This window comes from Xenopus laevis, chromosome 8L (assembly GCF_017654675.1).
Source record: "Xenopus laevis strain J_2021 chromosome 8L, Xenopus_laevis_v10.1, whole genome shotgun sequence".
NCBI lineage: Eukaryota > Metazoa > Chordata > Amphibia > Anura > Pipidae > Xenopus > Xenopus laevis.
The window spans coordinates 108,206,004-108,229,300 of record NC_054385.1 but is presented as its reverse complement, the minus strand read 5'-3'; the positions used below and the strand labels follow the sequence as shown (position 1 = coordinate 108,229,300).

Here is a 23,297-nt window from a genome sequence, read left to right as displayed (position 1 = left end):
TGTTAAGGTGGCCATACACGGGCGGATAAAAGCTGCCGACAAACTAAGTCAGCAGCTTATTGGCCCGTATATGGGGCCCCCCTGACGGGCTTCCCGATCGAGATTGGCCAGATCTCGATCGGATGGGACAAAAAATCCCATCGGATCGCGGCCGCATCTGTTCGTTGATGCGGTCCCGCGATCAGACTGCCTGTTCCCATTCGTTAGGATCCGATCGTTGGGCCCTAGGGCCCACAATCGGATCAGCCCGTTCCTCAAGGTGGGCATATCGGAGAGAGATCCGCTCGTTTGGCGACATCGCCAAACAAGCGGATCTCTCCGTGTATGGCCACCTTTAGGGAGCTGCTATCTGGTTACCTTTCCATTGAGCTGTTGTTAGGCTGCTGGGGGGGGGGGTGATATCACTCCAACTTGCAGTACAGCAATAAAGAGTAAAGCGTGACTGAAGTTTATCAGAGCACAAGTCACATGACTGGGGGCAGCTGGGAAACTGACAATATGTCTAGCCTCATGTCAGATTTCAAAATTGAATATAAAAAAAATCTGTTTGCTCTTTTGAAAAATGGATTTCAGTGCAGAATTCTACTGAAGCAGCACTATTAACTGATGCGTTTTGAAAAAAACATGTTTTCCCATGACAGTATCCCTTTAAAGGCAAATCATAGAGAGATATAAAACAAAAGAAGTGGCTGTGATTTGGCCATCCATGCGTAGTTGTTAAGTGATGGATTCTGGGATTTGAAGTTGCTGTGGTTTCCAGAGAAAAGTGAAGGGACTTAAAAGGTCCAAAATCCATCACTTCACAGTTTAAAGGGATCCTGTCATCGGAAAACATGTTTTTTTCAAAATGCACCAGTTAATAGTGCTACTCCAGCAGACTTCTGCACTGAAATCCATTTCTCAAAAGAGCAAACAGATTTTTTTATATTCAAATTTTGAAATCTGACATGGAGCTAGACATTTTGTCAATTTCCCAGCTGCCCCGGTCATGTGACTTGTGCCTGCACTTTAGGAGAGAAATGCTTTCTGGCAGGCTGCTATTTTTCCTTCTCAATGTAACTGAATGTGTCTCAGTGGGACATAGGTTTTTACTATTGAGTTCTGTTCTTAGATCTACCAGGCAGCTGTTATCTTGTGTTAGGGAGCTGTTATCTGGTTACCTTCCCATTGTTCTTTTGTTTGGCTGCAGGGGAGGGAAAGGGAGGGGGTTGATATCACTCCAACTTGCAGTACAGCAGAAAAGAGTGATTGAAGTTTATCAGAGCACAAGTCACATGACTTGGGGCAGCTGAGAAATTGACAATATGTCTAGCCCCATGTCAGATTTCAAAATTGAATATAAAAAAATCTGTTTTCTCTTTTGAGAAATTGATTTCAGTGCAGAATTCTGCTGGAGCAGCACTATTAACTGATTCATTTTGAAATTTTTTTTTTACCCATGACAGTATCCCTTTAACAAGGTGAGGGAGAGGTTCCATGACACTGTGAGCCTTAATGGGGATTGGGAGGTGGTTTGTATCTGTGAATTGACAATTGAGGTTTCCTGTGGAATCAGGTATCAGCTTCCACACATACTGACCAAGTGTATATAGGTAAACTACAAATATGTTTTGCATGTATGATGTCCTTATACACCCACGTGTCTGAAAATAAAGGAAAGCATGTGTTATTTTAGACGGTAAGCTCTATTCCTACTGTATCAGTGAGTATTTACATGCTTGATGTGTACACTCTTCTATTGCACAGAAACTTTGATTTTGTCTTTGGATCCTTATGTTAAGAATCCCTGAGCAAATGGCGTCATAGGTGCAAATCTGAAACTACGTGGGTACATTTCCCCCAAGTGTTTGTTATGGATCAATGCATATTAGACTTAGGTCACTAGCCCTTTATTCAAGCATCAGATTTTGTTTCATGGTTTCCTTTTTGCATTTTAACAATTCAAACTTCATTTAATGTAGCGACATGAAGAACTTAAATAAAAAGAGGACGTTAAAGGTCACTTCCAGCAACTATATTAAAAAGAAAATCAAAAGACAATAAAAGCATCCATCTGGCACAAACATCAGCCTAGTCCATGTAGTGCTTTCAGTCCTCCTGCCAATCATCTTGTGCCCAGTCTGGCATCTCCGATGAAAAATCAAATTCTGCTCCTTTATAATGCAAGGCATGAAGGTACATAACCAGGTCTGTGGGTGAAGGATCTGCCCTTACAATCTTACACTCTCCACACAGAGAATCCCTGGAGTCTTGCCTTGGCTCCTCTGTACTCCTGCATGCAGCGCTGCCATCCGTCTTCTCAAAACTGACATTTTCAGTCAATGTGAGTTGCTGTGGCTCATCTTTTAATTGGGGATCTGCTGGTACTCTAGGCTCTTTCTGTACAGGTTCTGTGGAGGACTTTAAGCCAACATTTCCCACGATGGGCTGAAGATCCTCTTCTGAAATATCAAGGATGTCCAGACTCTGTTTAGATTTATGCACCTCTACCAGGGCCCAGAGAAGTTCATCATCTGTTCTGTTGACTTCACCCCCTTTTCCTCTGTTAGGTCCCCAGGCTTCCGTGTTGTATATTGGATCATTGACAATGGGATGTCCAAGATACTGCAAATGGACTCGGATCTGGTGAGTGCGGCCGGTGTAAGGAAAGCACTTCACCACACTAGTCTTGCCATTGTAGCTTAGCCTTTGAAAGACAGTCTTGCAAGGTTTCCCTTTGGGATCCACACGGCACACCCCAATCTTATAGGAAACAACAAATATGGGCTCCTCACAGGTCACCTCTTCTTCTGGAAATTCACCACATACTCGGCACACGTACTCCTTCTCTAGCTGTAAACAGGACACAAGGAGATGAGTGTACTATCGGGTCTACAGCACAGGAAAACTTAAAGGAAATATATACCCCTCCCCCCCAATAATGAAGGTCTCTATAAAAATATATTGAATAAAACAGCTCATGCATAAAAACCCTGCTTCATGTAAGTAAACCATTTTCATAATATACTTTTTTAGTAGTATGTGCCATTAGGTAACAGAGTTCTGTCTTTTGCTTCCTCACTTCTTCCTGTTACAGTTAGAGCTGCAGTATTTCTGGTCAGGTGATCTCTGAGGCAACACATAGATAAATCATCATGAAATGGTGGTTCAAGGCAAGAGATGTAAAAGGGCAATATTTACTTAAATATATATTCCAGTTTTGGTAAGATTCTTTTATGAAGTATTCATAGTGGGGGTATAGTTTTCCTTTAACACAGGAAAGAGATTTTAAACTGTAACCTGCCTTCACGGTATGAAATGAGTTTTAATGTTTGATTGAGTTTTAATGTTTGATTTTTAGAAGCCTTGAGATTGTGCCTCATGGTTGCCTTTCCTTTATTACACTCTCTAGCTTTCAAGTTTTTCTCTTTTATTTGCCTCTTTCATCTTTTATCTTCTCTTGCTTTGCTTTTCCATACCCTTAGCCCAAAATATTTTTATAAAGAGCAGCTTCATAGCGGGCAATACTCAAGTCAGCGACAGGTTTTGCTGCTGTGTGCAATGTTCACAGTTAACAGGGTAATGTAGTAAAAGCAGACATAGAAAAAAAGAAGAAAAATTGATCAATGCACATTCCCTGGGCCCCTGTCATATCAGTAATCTATGCAGATGCATGTATTTACAAAGACAGGGGGTTTTTTAGTTACAAAATTATGATCATAAGATTGATAAGCCACCATACCACGTCAAGGTAAAACCCATATGGCGGTCCCTAACTAGGGATGTAGCGAACGTCGGAAAAAAAGTTCGCGAACATATTCGCGAACTTGCGCAAAAACGCGAGCGGTTCGCGAACGGTTCGCGAACCCCATAGACTTCAATGGGAAGGCGAACTTTAACATCTAGAAAAGACATTTCTGGCCAGAAAAATGATTTTAAAGTTGTTTAAAGGGTGCAACGACCTGGACAGTGGCATGCCAGAGGGGGATCAAGGGCAAAAATGTATCTGAAAAATCTGCCTGTGTGTGCTTGGAAGAGATAGTGTAGGGGGAGAGCTGTTAGTGATTTCAGGGACAGATGATAGTAAGTTTGCTGGCTAGTAATCTGCTTGATACTGCTCTGTATTGGAGGGACAGAAGTCTGCAGGGATTTGAGGGACATTTTAGCTTAGGTAGCTTTGCTGGCTAGTAATCTACTGTTCTCTTTAAACAACTGCCATACGTTGACCTTGTAGGCATTGTTTGCCCAGTTTTTTTGGACGCAGCCACTGAAGCACAGTTGCCAGAAAAAATATGCCATATAAATGCTGAAAATAGTCATTTTTCGCCATACGTTGACCTTGTAGACATTGTTTGCCCAGTTTTTTTGGACGCAGCCACTGAAGCACAGTTGCCAGAAAAATTATGCCATATAAATGCTGAAAATATAAATTTTTTTGGTTGCAGCCACTGAAGCACAGAGGCCAGAAAAATTATGCCATATAAATGCAGAAAATATGCATTTTTTTGGTCGCAGCCACTGAAGCACAGTTGACAGAAAAATTATGCCATATAAATGCTGAAAATATAAACTTTTTTGGTTGCAGCCACTGAAGCACAGAGGCCAGAAAAATTATGCCATATAAATGCAGAAAACATGCATTTTTTTGGTCGCAGCCACTGAAGCACAGTTGACAGAAAAATTATGCCATATAAATGCTGAAAATATAAATTTTTTGGTTGCAGCCACTGAAGCACAGAGGCCAGAAAAATTATGCCATATAAATGCAGAAAATATGCATTTTTTTGGTCGCAGCCACTGAAGCACAGTTGCCAGAAAAAATATGCCATATAAATGCTGAAAATAGTCATTTTTTGCCATATACGTTGAGTCAACGTATGGCAAAAAATGACTATTTTCAGCATTTATATGGCATATTTTTTCTGGCCTCTGTGCTTCAGTGGCTGCGGCCAAAAAAACTGGGCAAACAATGCCTACAAGGTCAACGTCGTTGACCTTGTAGGCATTGTTTGCCCAGTTTTTTTGGCCGCAGCCACTGAAGCACAGAGGCCAGAAAAAATATGCCATATAAATGCTGAAAATAGTCATTTTTTTGGTCGCAGCCACTGAAGCACAGTTGCCAGAAAAATTATGCCATATAAATGCTGAAAATATAAATTTTTTTGGTTGCAGCCACTGAAGCACAGAGGCCAGAAAAATTATGCCATATAAATGCAGAAAATATGCATTTTTTTGGTTGCAGCCACTGAAGCACAGAGGCCAGAAAAATTATGCCATATAAATGCAGAAAATATGCATTTTTTTGGATGCAGCCACTGAAGCACAGTTGCCAGAAAAAATATGCCATATAAATGCTGAAAATAGTCATTTTTTGCCATACGTTGACCTTGTAGACATTGTTTGCCCAGTTTTTTTGGTTGCAGCCACTGAAGCACAGAGGCCAGAAAAAATTAAACCAGTAGGGTTTGCACCCTAGTTTGTAACGGTGGCGGAGGGAGGAGGAGGACGCTAAAGGACAGCTGTGTGTGGAGTCATGAGGCTTGAAGAGAAGGACAGCTGCATAGAAGTCAGAACAAGTCTTCCGGCGTGCAGTAACCCTCCGAGATCCACCCCTCATTCATTTTAATAAAGGTCAGGTAATCGACACTTTTGTGACCTAGGCGAGTTCTCTTCTCAGTTACAATCCCTCCTGCTGCACTGAAGGTCCTTTCTGAGAGCACACTTGAGGCTGGGCAAGACAAGAGGTTCATGGCAAATTGTGACAGCTCTGGCCACAGATCAAGCCTGCGCACCCAGTAGTCCAGGGGTTCATCGCTCCTCAGAGTGTCGATATCTGCAGTTAATGCCAGGTAGTCCGCTACCTGTCGGTCGAGGCGTTCTTTGAGGGTGGATCCAGAAGGGTTGTGGCGCTGCCTTGGACAGAAAAACATTTGCATGTCTGACGTTACAGACTGGCCAAAGGGCTTTGTCCTTGCAGGTGTGCTCGTGGCAGGATTACTGGCACCTCTGCCCCTGGAATGTTGATGAGTTCCTGAAGTGACATCACCCTTAAAAGCATTGTACAACATGTTTTGCAGGCTGGTTTGTAAATGCCGCATCTTTTCGGACTTGTGGTATGTTGGTAACATTTCTGACACTTTATGCTTGTACCGAGGGTCTAGTAGCGTTGCGACCCAGTACAGGTCCTTCTCCTTAAGCCTCTTGATACGGGGGTCCTTCAACAGGCATGACAGCATGAAAGACCCCATTCTCACAAGGTTGGATGCAGAGCTATCCATCTCCGCATCCTCATTATCAAGGACTGCATCATCCACGGTCTCCTCCCCCCAGCCACGTACAAGACCAGGGGTCCCCAAAAGGTCACCACTAGCCCCTGGGAAGCCTGCTCCTGTTGGTCCTCCTCCTCCTCCTCCACAAAGCCACCTTCCTCCTCTGACTCCACTTCTGGCACCTCTCCCTGCGTTGCAGCAGGTGCCTGGGTTCGTTCTGGTGATTCCGACCAGAAATCGTGCGCTTCCAGCTCCTCGTCACGCTGGTCTACAGCCTCATCTGTCACTCGTCGCACGGCACGCTCCAGGAAGAAAGCGAAGGGTATTAGGTCGCTGATGGTGCCTTCGGTGCGACTGACCATATTTGTCACCTCTTCAAAAGGTCGCATGAGCCTGCAGGCATCGCGCATAAGCACCCAGTAACGGGGGAAAAAAATCCCCAGCTGTGCAGATCCAGTCCTACCACCCAGTTCAAAAAGGTACTCGTTGACGGCCCTTTGTTGTTGCAGCAGACGTTCCAACATAAGGAGCGTTGAATTCCAGCGAGTCTGGCTGTCAGAAATCAAACGCCTGACTGGCATGTTGTAGCGCTGCTGAATGTCAGCAAGGCGTGCCATGGCTGTGTAGGAACGTCTGAAATGGGCCGACACCTTTCTGGACTGGGTGAGAACGTCCTGGAATCCTGGGTACTTGGAGACAAAACGTTGGACTATTAAATTTAACACATGTGCCATGCAGGGCACATGTGTTAAATTGCCTAGTCTCAACGCTGCCAACAGATTGCTTCCATTGTCACACACCACTTTTCCGATCTGCAGTTGGTGTGGGGTCAGCCACCGATCGGCCTGTGACTGCAGAGATGACAGGAGTACAGATCCGGTATGGTTTTTGCTTTCCAGGCACGTCATCCCCAAGACAGCGTGACAACGGCGTACCTGGCACGTCGAATAGCCTAGGGGGAGCTGGGGTGCACAGGTGTGGAGGAGGAGAAGGAGGACCCAGCAGCAGAGTAAGAAGAAGAAGAAGACGAGGTAGAGAGCGATGGAGGAGTAGAGGTGGTGGCAGAACCGCGTGCAATCCGTGGCGGTGACACCAACTCCACTGTTGTTGTTGAGCTACCCATTCCCTGCTTCCCAGCCATTACCAAGTTCACCCAGTGGGCAGTGTAGGTGACATACCTGCCCTGACCATGCTTGGAGGACCATGCGTCAGTAGTCATATGGACCTTTGGCCCAACACTAAGTGACAGAGATGCGGTAACTTGGCTCTGCACATGTTGGTACAGGTGTGGTATTCCCTTTTTAGAAAAAAAATTGCGGCTGGGTACCTTCCACTGCGGTGTCCCAATTGCTACAAATTTGCGGAAGGCCTCAGAGTCCACCAGCTGGTATGGTAAAAGCTGGCGGGCTAAGAGTGCAGACAAGCCAGCTGTCAGACGCCGGGCAAGGGGGTGACAGTCAGACATTGGCTTCTTACGCTCAAACATGGCCTTCACAGAAACTTGGCTGGTGGCAGATGACTGGGAATGGGAACAGGTGGTCAAGGTGGAAGGCGGAGTGGAGGGTGGTTCAGACGGGTCAAGGAGAGCAGAGGTAGAGCAGTAAGATGCTGGACCAGAAGGAGTGTGGCTTTTAGTTTGCCTGTTGCCTTTGAGGTGTTGCTCCCAAAGTGCTTTGTGCTTGCCGCTCATGTGCCTTCGCATAGAAGTTGTACCTATGTGGCTGTTGGGCTTACCAAGGCTCAGTTTCTGACTGCACTCATTGCAAATTACAATGCTTTTGTCAGAGGCACACACATTAAAAAAATCCCACACTGCTGACTTTTTGGAAGTGTGCGATCTGGCGGTAACAGTAGAAGTTGGCGGAGTTGGCGGTATTGGCGGCAATGGCGGGTGCGTTGGCCGGCTGAACACAGGTGCCGATACATGTTGTTGCCCTGCTGATCCCTGCGGGCTGTCCTCCCTGCTTCTTCTAAGTCTTATTCTCCTACTGCCTCTCTGACTCTCCGTCTCTCCATCTGAACTACCCTCCTCTTGCTCTCTTCTACTAGGCACCCACAAAACATCAATCTCCTCATCATCATTCTCCTCAGATGCATCAATTTCTTCTGACACATCACAGAAGGAAGCAGCAGCGGGGACCTCCTCCTCATCACTCATTATGTCCATCTCTATCGTGTTCTCTGCCAGAATTAAATCTGGTGTAAGGTCCTCATCTCCTTCATCTTCTTCTGGCAATAATGGTTGCGCATTACTCAGTTCAAGAAACTCATTGGAAAATAACTCCTCTGACCCCAGTGAAGAAGGGGCACCGGTGGTGGAGGAAGTGTTACGTGGGGGCCATAGCAGTGGAGGATGAGGAGGATGTTGTGGTAAAGTTAGAAACGGTAGAGGATGGGGTGTGCTGTGTAAGCCAGTCAACTACCTCTTCAGCATTTTGGGAGTTCAGGGTCATTGGCTTTTTAAAACTGGGCAATTTGCTAGGGCCACAGGATTGCATAGCAGCACGGCCCCTAGCACGGCCTCTGCGTGGCGGCCTGCCTTTGCCTGGCATTATTTTTAAAAAAACAACAACAACAACAAAAACTCAGTTGGTTTTTCTGGAAACGATAATACACACAGCTAGATGGCGGGTTGAAGAAAACACTGTGCAAATAATGCCTACAAAGTCAACGTATACACTACTACAGCGGTGGATACGGATTACGTAAAATATATGAATGCTGCTTGAAAAAAAGTAACTCAAGTGGTTTTTCTAGAGACGATAATATTATCAATATTTAGACAAAATGTGAACAAGCTCACACAGCTCGATGGCGGGTTGAAGAAAACAGTGTGCAAATAATGCCTACAAGGTCAACGTATACACTACTACAGCGGTGGATACGGATTACGTAAAATATATGAATGCTGCTTGAAAAAAAGTAACTCAAGTGGTTTTTCTAGAGACGATAATATTATCAATATTTAGACAAAATGTGAACAAGCTCACACAGCTCGATGGCGGGTTGAAGAAAACACTGTGCAAATAATGCCTACAAGGCCAACGTATACACTACTACAGCGGTGGATACGGATTACGTAAAATATATGAATGCTGCTTGAAAAAAGTGACTCCGGTGTTTTTTCTGGAGACGGTAATATTATGGATATTTAGACAGAATGGGAACAAGGTCACACAGCTCGATGGCGGGTTGAAGAAAACAGTGTGCAAATAATGCCTACAAGGCCAACGTATACACTACTACAGCGGTGGATACGGATTACGTAAAATATATGAATGCTGCTTGAAAAAAGTGACTCCGGTGTTTTTTCTGGAGACGGTAATATTATGGATATTTAGACAGAATGGGAACAAGGTCACACAGCTCGATGGCGGGTTGAAGAAAACAGTGTGCAAATAATGCCTACAAGGCCAACGTATACACTACTACAGCGGTGGATACGGATTACGTAAAATATATGAATGCTGCTTGAAAAAAGTGACTCCGGTGTTTTTTCTGGAGACGGTAATATTATGGATATTTAGACAGAATGGGAACAAGGTCACACAGCTCGATGGCGGGTTGAAGAAAACAGTGTGCAAATAATGCCTACAAGGCCAACGTATACACTACTACAGCGGTGGATACGGATTACGTAAAATATATGAATGCTGCTTGAAAAAAGTGACTCCGGTGTTTTTTCTGGAGACGGTAATATTATGGATATTTAGACAGAATGGGAACAAGGTCACACAGCTCGATGGCGGGTTGAAGAAAACAGTGTGCAAATAATGCCTACAAGGTCAACGTATACACTACTACAGCGGTGGATACGGATTACGTAAAATATATGAATGCTGCTTGAAAAAAAGTAACTCAAGTGGTTTTTCTAGAGACGATAATATTATCAATATTTAGACAAAATGTGAACAAGCTCACACAGCTCGATGGCGGGTTGAAGAAAACACTGTGCAAATAATGCCTACAAGGCCAACGTATACACTACTACAGCGGTGGATACGGATTACGTAAAATATATGAATGCTGCTTGAAAAAAGTGACTCCGGTGTTTTTTCTGGAGACGGTAATATTATGGATATTTAGACAGAATGGGAACAAGGTCACACAGCTCGATGGCGGGTTGAAGAAAACAGTGTGCAAATAATGCCTACAAGGCCAACGTATACACTACTACAGCGGTGGATACGGATTACGTAAAATATATGAATGCTGCTTGAAAAAAGTGACTCCGGTGTTTTTTCTGGAGACGGTAATATTATGGATATTTAGACAGAATGGGAACAAGGTCACACAGCTCGATGGCGGGTTGAAGAAAACAGTGTGCAAATAATGCCTACAAGGCCAACGTATACACTACTACAGCGGTGGATACGGATTACGTAAAATATATTATGGCTGCTTGAAAAAAGTGACTCCGGTGTTTTTTCTGGAGACGGTAATATTATGGATATTTAGACAGAATGTGAACAAGGTCACACAGCTCGATGGCGGGTTGAAGAAAACAGTGTGCAAATAATGCCTACAGGGCAAATAATGCCTAAAAGGTCAACTTATACACTACTACAGCGGTAGTAAAATAAAAAAAAGTAAAATAAAAAAAAAATGAATATTAAAAAAAAAAAATTAAAGTTGGTGCTGCTGAACTACTAGGAGCAGCAGATTAGCACACCAGTCCCACTCCCCAACACTGCTAGACTAATAGCACTGGGCTCTTATAGTAGTAGTAGTAGTAGTAGTAGTAAAACAACAAAAAAATAAATAAAAGCAGTCCTTACAAGGACTACTGTTATTGCAGCAGTCAGCAGATGAGATCAGAAGCAGGACAGCTGCCCACTGCAGCTACATACAGAGCACTGCAGTAGAAGGTAGATTACTAGCCAGCAAAGCTACCTAAGCTTAAATGTCCCTCAAACCCCTGCAGACTTCTGTCCCTCCAATAACAGAGCAGTATCAAAACGATTACTAGCCAGCAAACTTTCAACTGTCCCTGAAATCACTAACAGGCAGCAGCTCTCTCCCTACACTATCTCTTCAGCACACACAGGCAGAGTGAAAAAACGCTGCAGGGCTTCGGTTTTTATAGGGAAGGGGAGTGGTCCAGGGGAGAGCTTCCTGATTGGCTGCCATGTACCTGCTGGTCTGGGGTGAGAGGGCAAAAAAAAGCGCCAACAATGGCGAACCCAAAATGGCGAACGTCGCGCGACGTTCGCGAACTTCCGGCGAGCGCGAACACCCGATGTTCGCGCGAACAAGTTCGCCGGCGAACAGTTCGCGACATCTCTATCCCTAACTATTTACCTCTGGTCATAATTTCAAATGCTAAAGCCTCCCGGCATAAGAGCATTACCTGAAAAATAAGGTCTCCCGACCTGGGCATTGGTTTTCATCATAGGGCTTAGTCCCCCCCGCCATTAGCTTTCAAAGGGGAGAGATAACCTAGACCCCAGCATTGGTTCCATGAGATTAATCCTCCCCGCTTGCGGCTTTTAAGAGAGAGAAACTGCCCAGACCAACACCCATTTCCAAAGGCATTGTTACACCATTTAAAGAGACAGGTATGGGGGTGCTACAACCACATGGAAGCCTGGCCTGCAGCATAGCTGCTGAACTTCCAAACAGAATAAATCTGCTACAATACAAAATACAAAAAGGAAAAATTGTGAGAGCACTCCATGGCTAAATAAAAATGTACTAAAATACATTGGAAGTGCTACTGATCTGGCCAAATTAACTACAGACATAGAAAAAAAGAAGAAAAATTGTCTTTGTAAATACATGCATCTGCATAGATTACTGATATGACAGGGGCCCAGGGAATGTGCATTGATCAATTTTTCTTCTTTTTTTCTATGTCTGTAGTTAATTTGGCCAGATCAGTAGCACTTCCAATGTATTTTAGTACATTTTTATTTAGCCATGGAGTGCTCTCACAATTTTTCCTTTTTGTATTTTGTAATGTAGTAAAAGGTTTTACCTTTGAAAGAATCTAGTAGCCCATAGCAACCAATCAACCTTGAAATGGCTACCAATTTAAGCTACCCACTAATTGGTTGCTTTATGTAAAGTAGCAAACTTAAAGGGCACCTGTCACCCTAAGAAATTATTCCAAATTCTTTTCTATCATGTTAGATGTGCAAAATAAACTTTACTTACAGTACAATTATTATTTAAATCCTTCAGTCTTAGAATTACACAATCACAGCAAGCAGGCAGGAGCCATTTTGTGGACATGGTTATTAAGACAAACTGTGTATCACCCCAAAATCTTGTGTATGCACCAGAATGGGGGACCTAACGCCCATGCACAGTGCACTGCACAATTATAGAGCCTGAGGATGGAAATGTGAGGAAAGCAGCGACATGTAGGAATTGCTGAATGGAAAGTAATTGAATGCCCCACCTCTATGCCTCAGGCATAGAGGCTGGACAGATAATATTTGATTGACAGCTCAGATATTTAAACACCTTTATAGCATGGATGGATTTTTTAATGGAAAAAATAATGTGTTCCATTTTTAATTTGCACTTTCATTATGCAGCTTTTAATGTGTAGGTGACAGGTCCGCTTTAAAGGAGAATTAGCGCAAAAATGAAAATGTATTATATGCTACATCATACTAAAATAATACAATTTCTAAATATAATCAATTAGAAATTCTGAACCGTTTCTGAAATAATCAAGTTACTCTTCTCCTCTCAGCATTTGCTTCTCTTCATTCTCTCTTCGTGCAGAAGTTGAGAGTCTGATTTTGAATGCCATTTAAATCGAATACAGCCTTTAAGGGGTGGGGGTGGGTCTAGATGTATTAGAGCTCACTCTTTTTAAATTACCAGAAATCTTGTTTCCCTACATGCAGAGTTTGTGCCAAAGTCAGTTATTTTGTTTCATATCTATGCTGGAGTTGGTTATATGAGTTAGCGCTCTACTAGGAAAGGGAGCCCCCCTAAAAGATATATCGGATCAAACTGTCAATGTAAAAAAAGTCAATGACACCCAACTCCTGTAGGAAGACAGAATGAAGAGAAACAGATGCTCAGAGGGGGAGAGTGAAGATAAACTTGATTATTTCAGAAACTGTACAGAATCATTTAAAAAGTTTCTTATATCAATATGATGAAGCTTATATGAAATTTTCATTTTTGCGATAGTTCCTCTTTAAGGCCCTTTACTATTTTCCCCCTTAATTTCTTGTTACCTGTCGCTGCCGCACTTGCTCATCGATCTTTTTAGACACATCTAAGGTCTTGGCAAACATGAGCACACCAGAAGTCATGCGGTCCAGTCTATGAATAGTGTGCAGCTCCTTCAGATTGTACTCTTTGCCCAAGATGAATATTACTGTGTTGTGTCTGAAGCGGCCACATGGATGGACAGGAAGGGAAGGAGGCTTGTCTACTACTACCATCTCGTCGTTTTCTGCTAGGATACGCAGCAGCTGAGCCGTAACAGGGGGCTCATGGCGATGCACAGTGTTCCTGAGGAAATCGTTGTTCTGTAATGCAAATAAACACAGTTGGACAATTTTATATGATGTGCAGAGAGTGGGATACAAAAAGAATGAGTAATCAGTGATGTGCCCAACCAAAGGGCGGTGTGAGTGATACATAACAAAAAGGTACAAAGAACCTGAAAATGATAAATACAGAACAATAAACTAAGTTGTGCAAAAATATAGCTCAAGGTAAATGGTCCATACCAAAAGATTACATACAAATGTACCAGCAGACCCAAACAGGGTAGAATCCTAGGCAGCCCCATCACCTCACCTTAAGCACAACATTCAGATCTCGGACGAGCACCTCGTTGAGCCGGAGCCTGCCAGCCTGGGCGGCCTGCTCATAATACTCCAGCGGCTCTGCCCGGAACTCCTTGGCAAACACCTCCAGCAGGCTCTTCCCCACCCAGCGGCCTTTGCAGTAGGTCTCGAAGTCGAAGTAATAAGGACGGACCTTGCGCAGTCCATTCTCCAGGTAGGATTCGGTCTCTCGGAAGTGTTCATCCCCAAAGCTCACCCCTACTTTCCGCTTCACCGGAGGCGGCACAAATCGGTCCCCGTCTCCTGCGCCTTTATGCTTCTTATGTCTCCTCTTTCTTGTACCCTCCTCAGGCTCGCCATTAGGCTCTTTTCTTTTAAGCGACCCTTCTGACATGAGAGCGGCTAAAGATCTACAGTCCAGTGTCACCAGCCGCCTTGCTGACTGGGCTCTGATCATTCCCTGCTAAACACATGGAAGAGATAGTGATACAGAAGCATGCTGGTGACGTTACAGATCAAGAAGCACCAATTAGTGATGTGCAGGTTAACAAAATGTCAACCCACACCGACCCTAACCTGCCCATCTTCACCTGCACCCGATCCTAACCCGGTGCATTTATATTTATAAACCCGTGGGTTAAGGTTTCATAGGTTAGGGTCGGTATAGGTGGAGTTTTCTTGACCCGCACATCACTAACCTACTCATTCCTGGGGGGTGGAATTAATAATGCACATCTAAAGGCAAAAAAATAAAATCCCATTATTACTTTATTTAATGAAAAATAAACATATCTCCAATATACTTTAATTAAAAAATGTGCACCGTTTTTATAAGAAACCTGACTGTATGCAGTGACATTCTCCCTTCATTTACTGCTGTGGATAGGAATTGTCAGACGGTCCCTAACTGCTCTGCAGGGAAACAATCATACTTATAAACAGCAGGGGGAGCCCCCCGTCTTACTTCCCAGCCATGCAGAACTCAAGCACCTTTGTTTGTTTCCCTGTAGAGCAGTCGGCGACTGTGTAGAGATTTGTATTGGATTTTCTTTTTGTCTTTACAACCTCTTTACTGTTTCCAACTCCAGTTGCATCAACAAAAATCATGGAGCCGGATTTAAACAGATAAACTGGGATTCTATTTGGAGGATTATTTTGCTGCAGCTGCTGGTTCTGCAGAGTTGGAGAAAGTTTGTACTAAACAATACAAAAACTATAAAATCCACATTAGCTAACATGACAACACATGACCCAGTGCAGTCTGCATATTCTGATTATTAATCAGTCTTGCTGTTTCGGCTTCTGGCAGATATTATTTGACTTGATAATTTATGACGATCCCTAAGCAGCCCAGACCACACTGAGCATGTGCACAGTCTTAGTCTTGCAAAGATGTTTAACAAAGTTACAAGATGGTGACCCCTGTGGCCAACTTTGAAAGCATAAATGATTTGTTTGATTAGGCTTGTGGTGCACTAAGTTTGTGTTTATGTTTAGTATACAAAATACAGTATTTCTAGCCTTATTCTATTTTAGACTTTACTTCCCCTTTAAACATGACAATTATGCTTTTTGACTGACCCTCCTACTGTTGTGCTAACAGGGCAGGAAAATCATACGGTTTCCAGAAAAAGCTGCATTATTGTTTAAAAAAACATGGCGATTGTGCTTGAAATTTCACTTTTCTCACTGCACTTGCAAATGTAAATGTCCACCTTTGAGTGCTAGGCAATAAAAAGGACTATAAAGTACAGTAAATTCAGAAGAGATTAAGGCCAGACCATTGTGTGTGTGTGTAGGGGGGGTGTGACTGCACTGTGATGTGACCCACTTGACAGCTTTGCAAGAGTTTTTCTGCTGTCTGCGAGATGTAGAGAATTACAGTCTAACAACAGCTGATGTCCCAGTAATGCAGGTATATCCCATATTTCTATTATACAACACCACCAGGGCCCCCTGCAGTGCGATTTCGTTATGGAAAATCAAAAGCCCATAATCTGAGGTGCTGAGATTTAATCAGATAGAGCTTGAGCCCCTGTATAGTAAGTAACACACTATAAACCTACTCACCCAGCACAAGCCCCTACTTACCACGCGGCTCCCTAGAGAACAGCTGCAATGACTTCCGCCCTTTAGTGGGTGTGTCCAAGCGTCGCCGAATCAACGCAGAGACCGCCCAACATGTCGAGTCAAAGCGAGCTGATTGGGCTTCTAGTCAGACTCAACCGCCAATAACTATAAAGGAGATTTCGTCACCGCCCTTTTGCCATGTCAACTGACTAAGGCCGTGGTGTAGCGTACGACTGTCGCGAGATTCAATGCGGTTGCTGACGTGAAAAGAAAAGCAGAGCGCCTATGTGGCGCAGGCCTTACTCGTCTTAATAGACGCCTTTGAGATAGGACAGGAAACGTGTTGCTTCATCTTGCAGTTTAGAATGACATTCGCTAGACAGTGTCGAATTAAAGAATCATCAACCCAAAAACTCTGTTTTTTTTAGAATAATAATTGAAAATCTAAAATAATCTCCGAAATACTTTAATTACACATTTTCAGTGGTACTAAAGTTATCTGCGAATGCAATAGATTACTGTTCCTGATACAAATTGGCAGAACTCAATTTCCCTTTAGGTCAAATTATCTATCTGGCTTGTGCTACTATGTTTCAAGAGTCAGAACCAGCAGTACAGAGAATATAAACTGGACAAATACTGCTTTCTGTAGCAATAATATTTTCAGATCAGTTTAAACCCCAGAGACATAATGAATAAAAAAATGAATATATATTGGAAATTTACCAATCACAACATTGTCATAAATCACCATAGCTAATGGCCTGGGAGCAGCTGTACGGGCAGAGACACACAGGCAGATTCTTCGGATCTCCCCGAACTCCCCACCGACTAGAATGAAAATCGCGGGCAGGGTGGCACTCGGAACGCTTCTTTTCATAGAAAACTAATCACTCCGAGTGCCATCCCACAGGCAATTTTCATTCTAGTCGATGGGAAGGGAGTTCGGGGAGATGTGTCAACGGACGACTAATCTCCTCGAATCTGACCGTCAGTCTCTGCCCTAAAGGAACAGTAACACCAAAAAAAATGAAAGTGTTTTAAAGTAATGACACTTTAATGTCCTGTTGCCCTGCACTTGTAAAACTGCTGTGTTTGCTTCAGAAACACTACTATAGTTCATATAAACAACCAGCTTTGTAGCCATAGGGGCAGCCATTCAAAGCTGAAAAAGGAGAAAAGGTACAGGCAGGATAAACAGCTGATAGTAGATACCGTATATACTCGTGTATAAGCCGACCCGCGTATAAGCCGAGGTACCTAATTTTACCTATGAAAACTGGGAAAATGTATTGACTCGTGTATAAGCCTAGGGGCCCCATGTCAGATTTCAAAATGTGAATGTGTAAATGTGTAATCATGTTTTATGGCATAGAAATCTAAAACGATTTAAAAGAGTCAGAACTATTAGCTGGACAATTGCCACTTGTATTCCCTGTGACCTCCCACCTGTCATGGCTGCTCAGAAGATCAATGAGGCGCTGCACCTAGCAAAAGCAGAAAAAAGGTACCGTACCGTAAGTTTCCTTGCACTTTTATTGCATATACTCTCTATAGTTGTAAGAGCTGCCGGATCTGCAACCAGGGACCTTGCATTTTCTGGTCACTGCTGCCTGGTTGAGCCACAGGGGGTTCAGGCTTGCAGTCAGTGTTAATGACTTCTTTTTTCTCTGACCCTGTCTCTGCTTCCCAACCTGCAGGCAATCCCTCACCGGCCGCAGATACGAGGCTCCTTCCGCGGCCCCAACACCACCTCCCTCTCCCATAGCGCATCAGGACTGTCTGTGACTGACTGTCACGATCGCCGCCCGGAGCAGGTCCAGGAGCTCCGGGCGGCGCGTCCTTCCCTGCCGGCGTCGCTCCCAAAATGGCGGCGCCCATGGCCGCCATTTTGGGAGCGACGCCGGCAGGGAAGGACGCGCCGCCCGGAGCTCCTGGACCTGCTCCGGGCGGCGATCGTGACAGTCAGTCACAGACAGTCCTGATGCGCTATGGGAGAGGGAGGTGTGTTGGGGCCGCGGAAGGAGCCTCGTATCTGCGGCCGGTGAGGGATTGGCTACGGTATGTGCAGGGATTTAGCTGACCCGCGTATAAGCCGAGGTCGAGTTTTTCAGCACATTTTTGGTGCTGAAAAACTCGGCTTATACGCGAGTATATACGGTACACTCTGTAGTAATACATTGGGATTCTTTAGAATTTATCTGCCCCATGGCTACACAGCAGCTTATATATATATATATATATATATATATATATATATATATATATATATATATATATGTAATGTTTTCGAAGCAAACACTGCAGTTTTACAAGTGCAGGGCAACACTGGAATATATTGCCATTCCTTTAAAACACTTTAATTTTTTTTTTTACTGTTCCTTTATGGGTTTTTTTTTTTTTTTTTTTTTGGAATATACCTCTTTTGTACCAAAACATTGCAATACAAATATTGTTCTTTCATTTCTTCGATTAGTAAACCAGGACAACCTCTGGATAAATGAAATTGCTGGGGGGCCCAGTAACATCTAGTTACGCCACTGTATACAGTGCTTAAGGTTTAGTCTCTAGCTTTAGATCTTCAATTTGGTCCTTATCTAAATATATACTGGAAGAATGTACTGGGGCAGAATCACCAACGGGTGAAATTACGCAAGCGGCAGCTTAGCACCCATCGCACTGCTTCGCCAGGCGCAAATGCGCTACGAATAAGCTAATTCACTAGAATGCAAAGTTTCGTTGCTGCAAATGGTTTATATTACCGGTTTATATTACACATGTCCAAGGAACCTTAATAAAGACAAGAGAGTTAATATAATGCCCTACACATGAGACCACTGTAAAATGAATGTTCCATATGTTAGGAAATGTCTGGAGAAAACCGCTTACCCAATAAAGTAAGTTAGGACTTTTGCAGGCAATTCCGCTTGAAAAAGGAAAACTTGAATGCATTTTCACCACACGGGATATGATGTGACATAAGATTGAGGAAGATCTAGCTGCTTTTTAGCACTTCACCTGGTCTGAGGTGGCAAAGTCAACTCTGGCGAAAGAGGTAACGTTCAGTAAAATCTGCACTTTTGTGAATTTGCGGAGAAACAATTGTTCGCCAGAGCCAAAAGTCATGCGGCGATAGAGTTCGAATGACTGCTAGCGACGGCCCCGTTCACTAGTAAATTGCCGATGTCCCTGTGGGTGGCAACGCTGGTGAAAAGTCGCTTGCGTTAGCCACTTCGCTCTTTAGTAAATCTGCCCCTGTGACTTGGCTGCTGGAGCCAGTGGTTAGGGATGCTGCACCTTTAGTAGGATGTTCATTGGTTGCAAACCAGATAGTAGCTCCAAGGTTCCCTCTGTGCTCTGTCTACTCAGGAAGCCACACCACTAATACTGCAGCAGGAACCAACTGGAATTATAACTAAACTAACTAAATTATTCTCATTAGGTCTCTGTGTAGCTGGACCAGAATCTCATAAAATCTCAACAAATCTTGTTTGATGTTTTTGCATCGGACTCCCTTACTAATATACTAGTAGCTTTTTTTTTTAATTGTAGTTGACTTTTTACCTGCTACAGCAGGGATCCCCAACCTTTTGAACCTGTGAGCAACATTCAGAAGTAAAAGGAGTTGGGGAGCAACACTACCATGAAAATGTTCTTGGGATGCCAAATAAGTGTTGTGATTGGCCATTTGGTAATCCCTATGTGGATTGTCAACCTACATTGAGGCTCTGTTTGGCATTGCACCTGGTTTAAACAACCAAAACTTGCCTCCAAGCCCGGAATTCAAAAATAAGCACCTGCTTTGAGGCCACTGGGGGCAACATCCAAGGGGTTGGAGAGCAACATGTTGCTCATGAGCTACTGGTTGGGGATCACTGTGCTATAGCAATGCAAAAGTATCACTTCTGTATCAGTGCGGTTACTGGTTAAACAATCTCCAAAGTGAAATCCTATGTGACCTTGACATTGATTAAATTGTGGCAAAAAAAAGGGATTATCTAAACATTGATCTGGAGGTATATGAAAGCATGTGCCTAGTATTATGTAAGCATATAATATGTTAGAGAGATTTTATGTATAGGTAAATGCTATTTAAGGCAGTGCTTTTAATGACAGTTAAGTATAAGGATATCTGATATAACAAAATACTAAGCATCTTGCAGCCCTTCCCCTTACTGTGGGGTCTTGTTCTCTGCGCTTGGGTGCCATGGTGCAGTCACATCTCATTAAACAGCCATAAAAGAAAAACCTGAATATGTTAATTGCTGGTAGGTTTGTGCAGAGTTACAATTCATGACATTTGTATAGACCCACCCTATTCTCCCCCAGCCCAGTGCAAGCTAGTAGACCTGACTATATTATTGGGGGGAACAAATTTTTTTTATTTTTTTAAAAAGCCTCTGCAAGAGCTATGCCACGGACACCAGAAGTGAGCTCCTGGTGCCAGCGCCGATCCGCGCCTTTATGCCGCCTGAGGCGGCCTTCCGTTGCCGCCCCGACCCCTCCTCACGGCGCTCACATTTTCTGCGCAGGAGGGGGTCGGGGCGCTGCACGACGCTAGTGCAGAGAGCGCAATTGCGCTCTCTGCACTAGAAGAGCCGAATTTCCGGGTTGAAAACCGGAAATTCGGCTCTTAGTTACCAGGAGCGGCATTTTTGCCGCCCCTGGTAACCAGGGGGGCGCTGCCGCCTGAGGCGAGTGTCTCAACTCGCCTCATTGGTGGAGCGCCCCTGCCTGGTGCAGACAGCCATGTTTAGTAGTGTGCATGCAAATAATGAGACCAGGAGAGAGAAAACTGTGCCACTTCATGGGCCCCAGCACTAGGAGCTCCCTTTCAGGGTTGGGCAAATTGGCAGAGAGAAAAGAAATGAATGATCGCTAGGAAGGGTAATAAGATATAGCAATAATGGAAAGGCTAGCTGAGCAGCAGGGTTACCGGCCATTGCAGACAACTGTATGACATAGAAGGGCAACATATGACTTTTATAGTTAGAGCCCTAAATTCTGTAGTTTAGTGACCCCTAGTGGTGTACTATGAACTTCATTCCTGCAGGGAAGATTTTTAGGAGAGTAGAGAGAATTTCCTGTGGCCCTCAGATGAAAGGGCTAAAGACGGGGGTTGATGGTATCCCTGATTTATGGCATCTACTTTAATGGGGACCCCATCCTGCATGTATTGGCAGAGGTCCTCTTCCTCAATTTCAGCCTTGAACCCTACAGAGTTGTTAAAGGGGTTTTTTCACCTTTGAGATAACCGTTAGTATGATGTAGAGAGTGATATTCTGAGACAATTTGCAACTTAATATTTGAAATTTTTTATTATTGAAGGTTTGAGTTATTTAGCAGCTCTTCAATTTGCATTTTAAGCAATCTCGTAACCAGGGCCCAAATGACCCTAACAACCATGCATTGATTTGAATAAGAGACTGGAATAGGAGAGAGTCTGAATAGAAGGATCAGCAATAAAAAGCTGTAACAATACATTTGTAGCTTTGCAGAGCATTTTTTTTTTTTAGAATGGGACAGCGACGCCCGTTTGAAAGCTGCAAAGAATCAGAAGAAAAAGACAAATAACTATAAAAAAAGAAATAATGAAGACCAATTGAAAAGTTGCTTAGAATTGGTTGTTCTATAACATAATAAAAGTTACCTTAAAGGACCTGTAAAGCCCAAACATGAATTATGTTTAAAAAAGCAGCCGTGTTACTAAAAGTCTGCTGGTGTGTTACATTTACCTCTGTGTGCTTTCTTGTAGCAGCTCTGTTGATCCGTTTCCTCTGATAGTGTAGAGTAGGAGAAGCGTTTTTCCCAGCATGCCTATCTTCCCATTGCGACTCACGACCTGGATCATGCGCAGTTCCTCTCTGTAGTACTCCTGAGCATGCGCACATTGAGCAGCTTCTTCCCTGCTTACGTCGTTACTGACCTCTGTTCTGCCCTCCCTCTTTGTTAGAGCAGCTAATCACGCTGCAGGAAACGGGTTGCCATAGCAACAACCGTTGGGAGAGCAGAGCTGTGCAGCTTGCTGACCAGATTTGCTATATGTAAAACGGATTGAAGGTACTGTTCCTTTTTTCAAAACGGATTATCTTCAGTACAGGCATGTTATGTGTAATTACAGCTCTGCACTTTATCTTGAAATGAGTTTCAATTTCGTATGTACAGAGTAATTTTGCAGTTTTACTAATTGTGCAGTTTGCTGAGCAGATTATTTGCTATAAATACTGAGTATTGAGTATAGTTTATAGTCACTGCAATGGTTTCACTCCATTGTCCCCCTCACAGTGTGTTCCTCCCTTGCAATTGATACCCAGCTGTGGCTGAGTACCATGTGTAAATTTTTGGGTATTCAGACTCACTGTATTAGTTTCACGCCTTTGTTCCCCTGAAACAGACACCCAGCTGTGGCTGTGCAAATGTCTGCTTTATCAAGTTTTCCAAATTAATTTCAATAGATTTAATCTTTTATTTTTTGACATTTATTTTCATCAATTTACTTAGTTATTAATAAATTAAAAGTAATCAGATTTTTTATTTTATTCGTAGGAAAATGCCAAACTGTATTGTAAACGGATGTCCTCATAAAACTGGACAAAAGGACAAGTATCCTAACGTCACATTACATTATTTTCCAAATAATCTCAATCAAATTAGCAATTGGCTAAGACAAACATCTCAATATGATGACAATTTGCAGTCTACTGCCAATGAAATTTTGCAGTCAATTAAGACGGGCAGGCACCGAATATGTTCGGAACATTTTACATCCGATTCGTTTATTAAAAAAGGATCAAAGAGGGTACTTAACCCAAAAGCAGTGCCATGTATTTTTAAAAAACAACCAAATCCAGTAATTGTAACGGCTATGGAAACTATGCCTTTTCAATGTCATAAAAGGAGAAGAATGGAGGATGAAGAAGCATCTACTTCTCACACACTAGTACGAATTGTAAATCAGTATCTAACTATAGGCACTCAAACAGATCTAAACTTATTCATAGATGTCAGTACGTCAACCGCTGGTTTAGCATGTAGTAAAGATGTAGCCTGTGGAGAGAATCAAGATATTCGGCGATGAATATTGCAGTCCAAACCGGCGATGATTCTGTACCTGCAGAAACATGGAGGGTAATAAAGGATCACTCTTACCCAGTTTTATTTTCTACACCATCCAAATTACCTGCTCCATTTATGACTGACAACTCACAACCACCAATAT

General features: G+C 43.3%; 1 protein-coding gene across 3 annotated transcripts; it reads right to left on the bottom strand.

Annotated features, from left to right (window-relative positions):
- Positions 1 to 1,873: 1,873 nt before the first annotated feature.
- Positions 1,874 to 22,259, bottom strand: LOC121397169 (RNA pseudouridylate synthase domain-containing protein 2-like). Of its 3 annotated transcripts, XM_041573387.1 has the most exons (5): positions 21,814 to 21,948; positions 16,100 to 16,397; positions 14,019 to 14,471; positions 13,448 to 13,744; positions 1,874 to 2,832 (listed from the first exon to the last, which is right to left on the bottom strand). In XM_041573387.1, exons 3-5 carry the CDS (start codon positions 14,463 to 14,465, stop codon positions 2,089 to 2,091), a joined length of 1,488 nt encoding a protein of 495 aa, XP_041429321.1. In that variant the 5' UTR covers positions 14,466 to 14,471; positions 16,100 to 16,397; positions 21,814 to 21,948; the 3' UTR covers positions 1,874 to 2,088. The 3 variants fall into 3 exon arrangements, with proteins under 3 accessions (XP_041429321.1, XP_041429319.1, XP_041429320.1); XM_041573385.1 differs by lacking the exon at positions 16,100 to 16,397 and having other exon boundaries at positions 21,814 to 22,259; XM_041573386.1 differs by lacking the exon at positions 16,100 to 16,397 and having other exon boundaries at positions 14,019 to 14,468; positions 21,814 to 22,259.
- Positions 22,260 to 23,297: the final 1,038 nt, after the last annotated feature.

What these genes read in the sequence shown, in the direction of transcription:
- LOC121397169 (XM_041573385.1), bottom strand. Translation starts at nt 21,969, where the DNA reads ATGTGCGCATGCTCAGGAGTACTACAGAGAGGAACTGCGCATGATCCA. An exon ending in CTACAAGAAAGCACACAGAG is followed by an intron (nt 14,472 to 21,813) that starts GTAAATGTAACA and finishes CCATGTGTTTAG; the next exon opens with CAGGGAATGATCAGAGCCCA. An exon ending in ATCTGAATGTTGTGCTTAAG is followed by an intron (nt 13,745 to 14,018) that starts GTGAGGTGATGG and finishes TTTGCATTACAG; the next exon opens with AACAACGATTTCCTCAGGAA.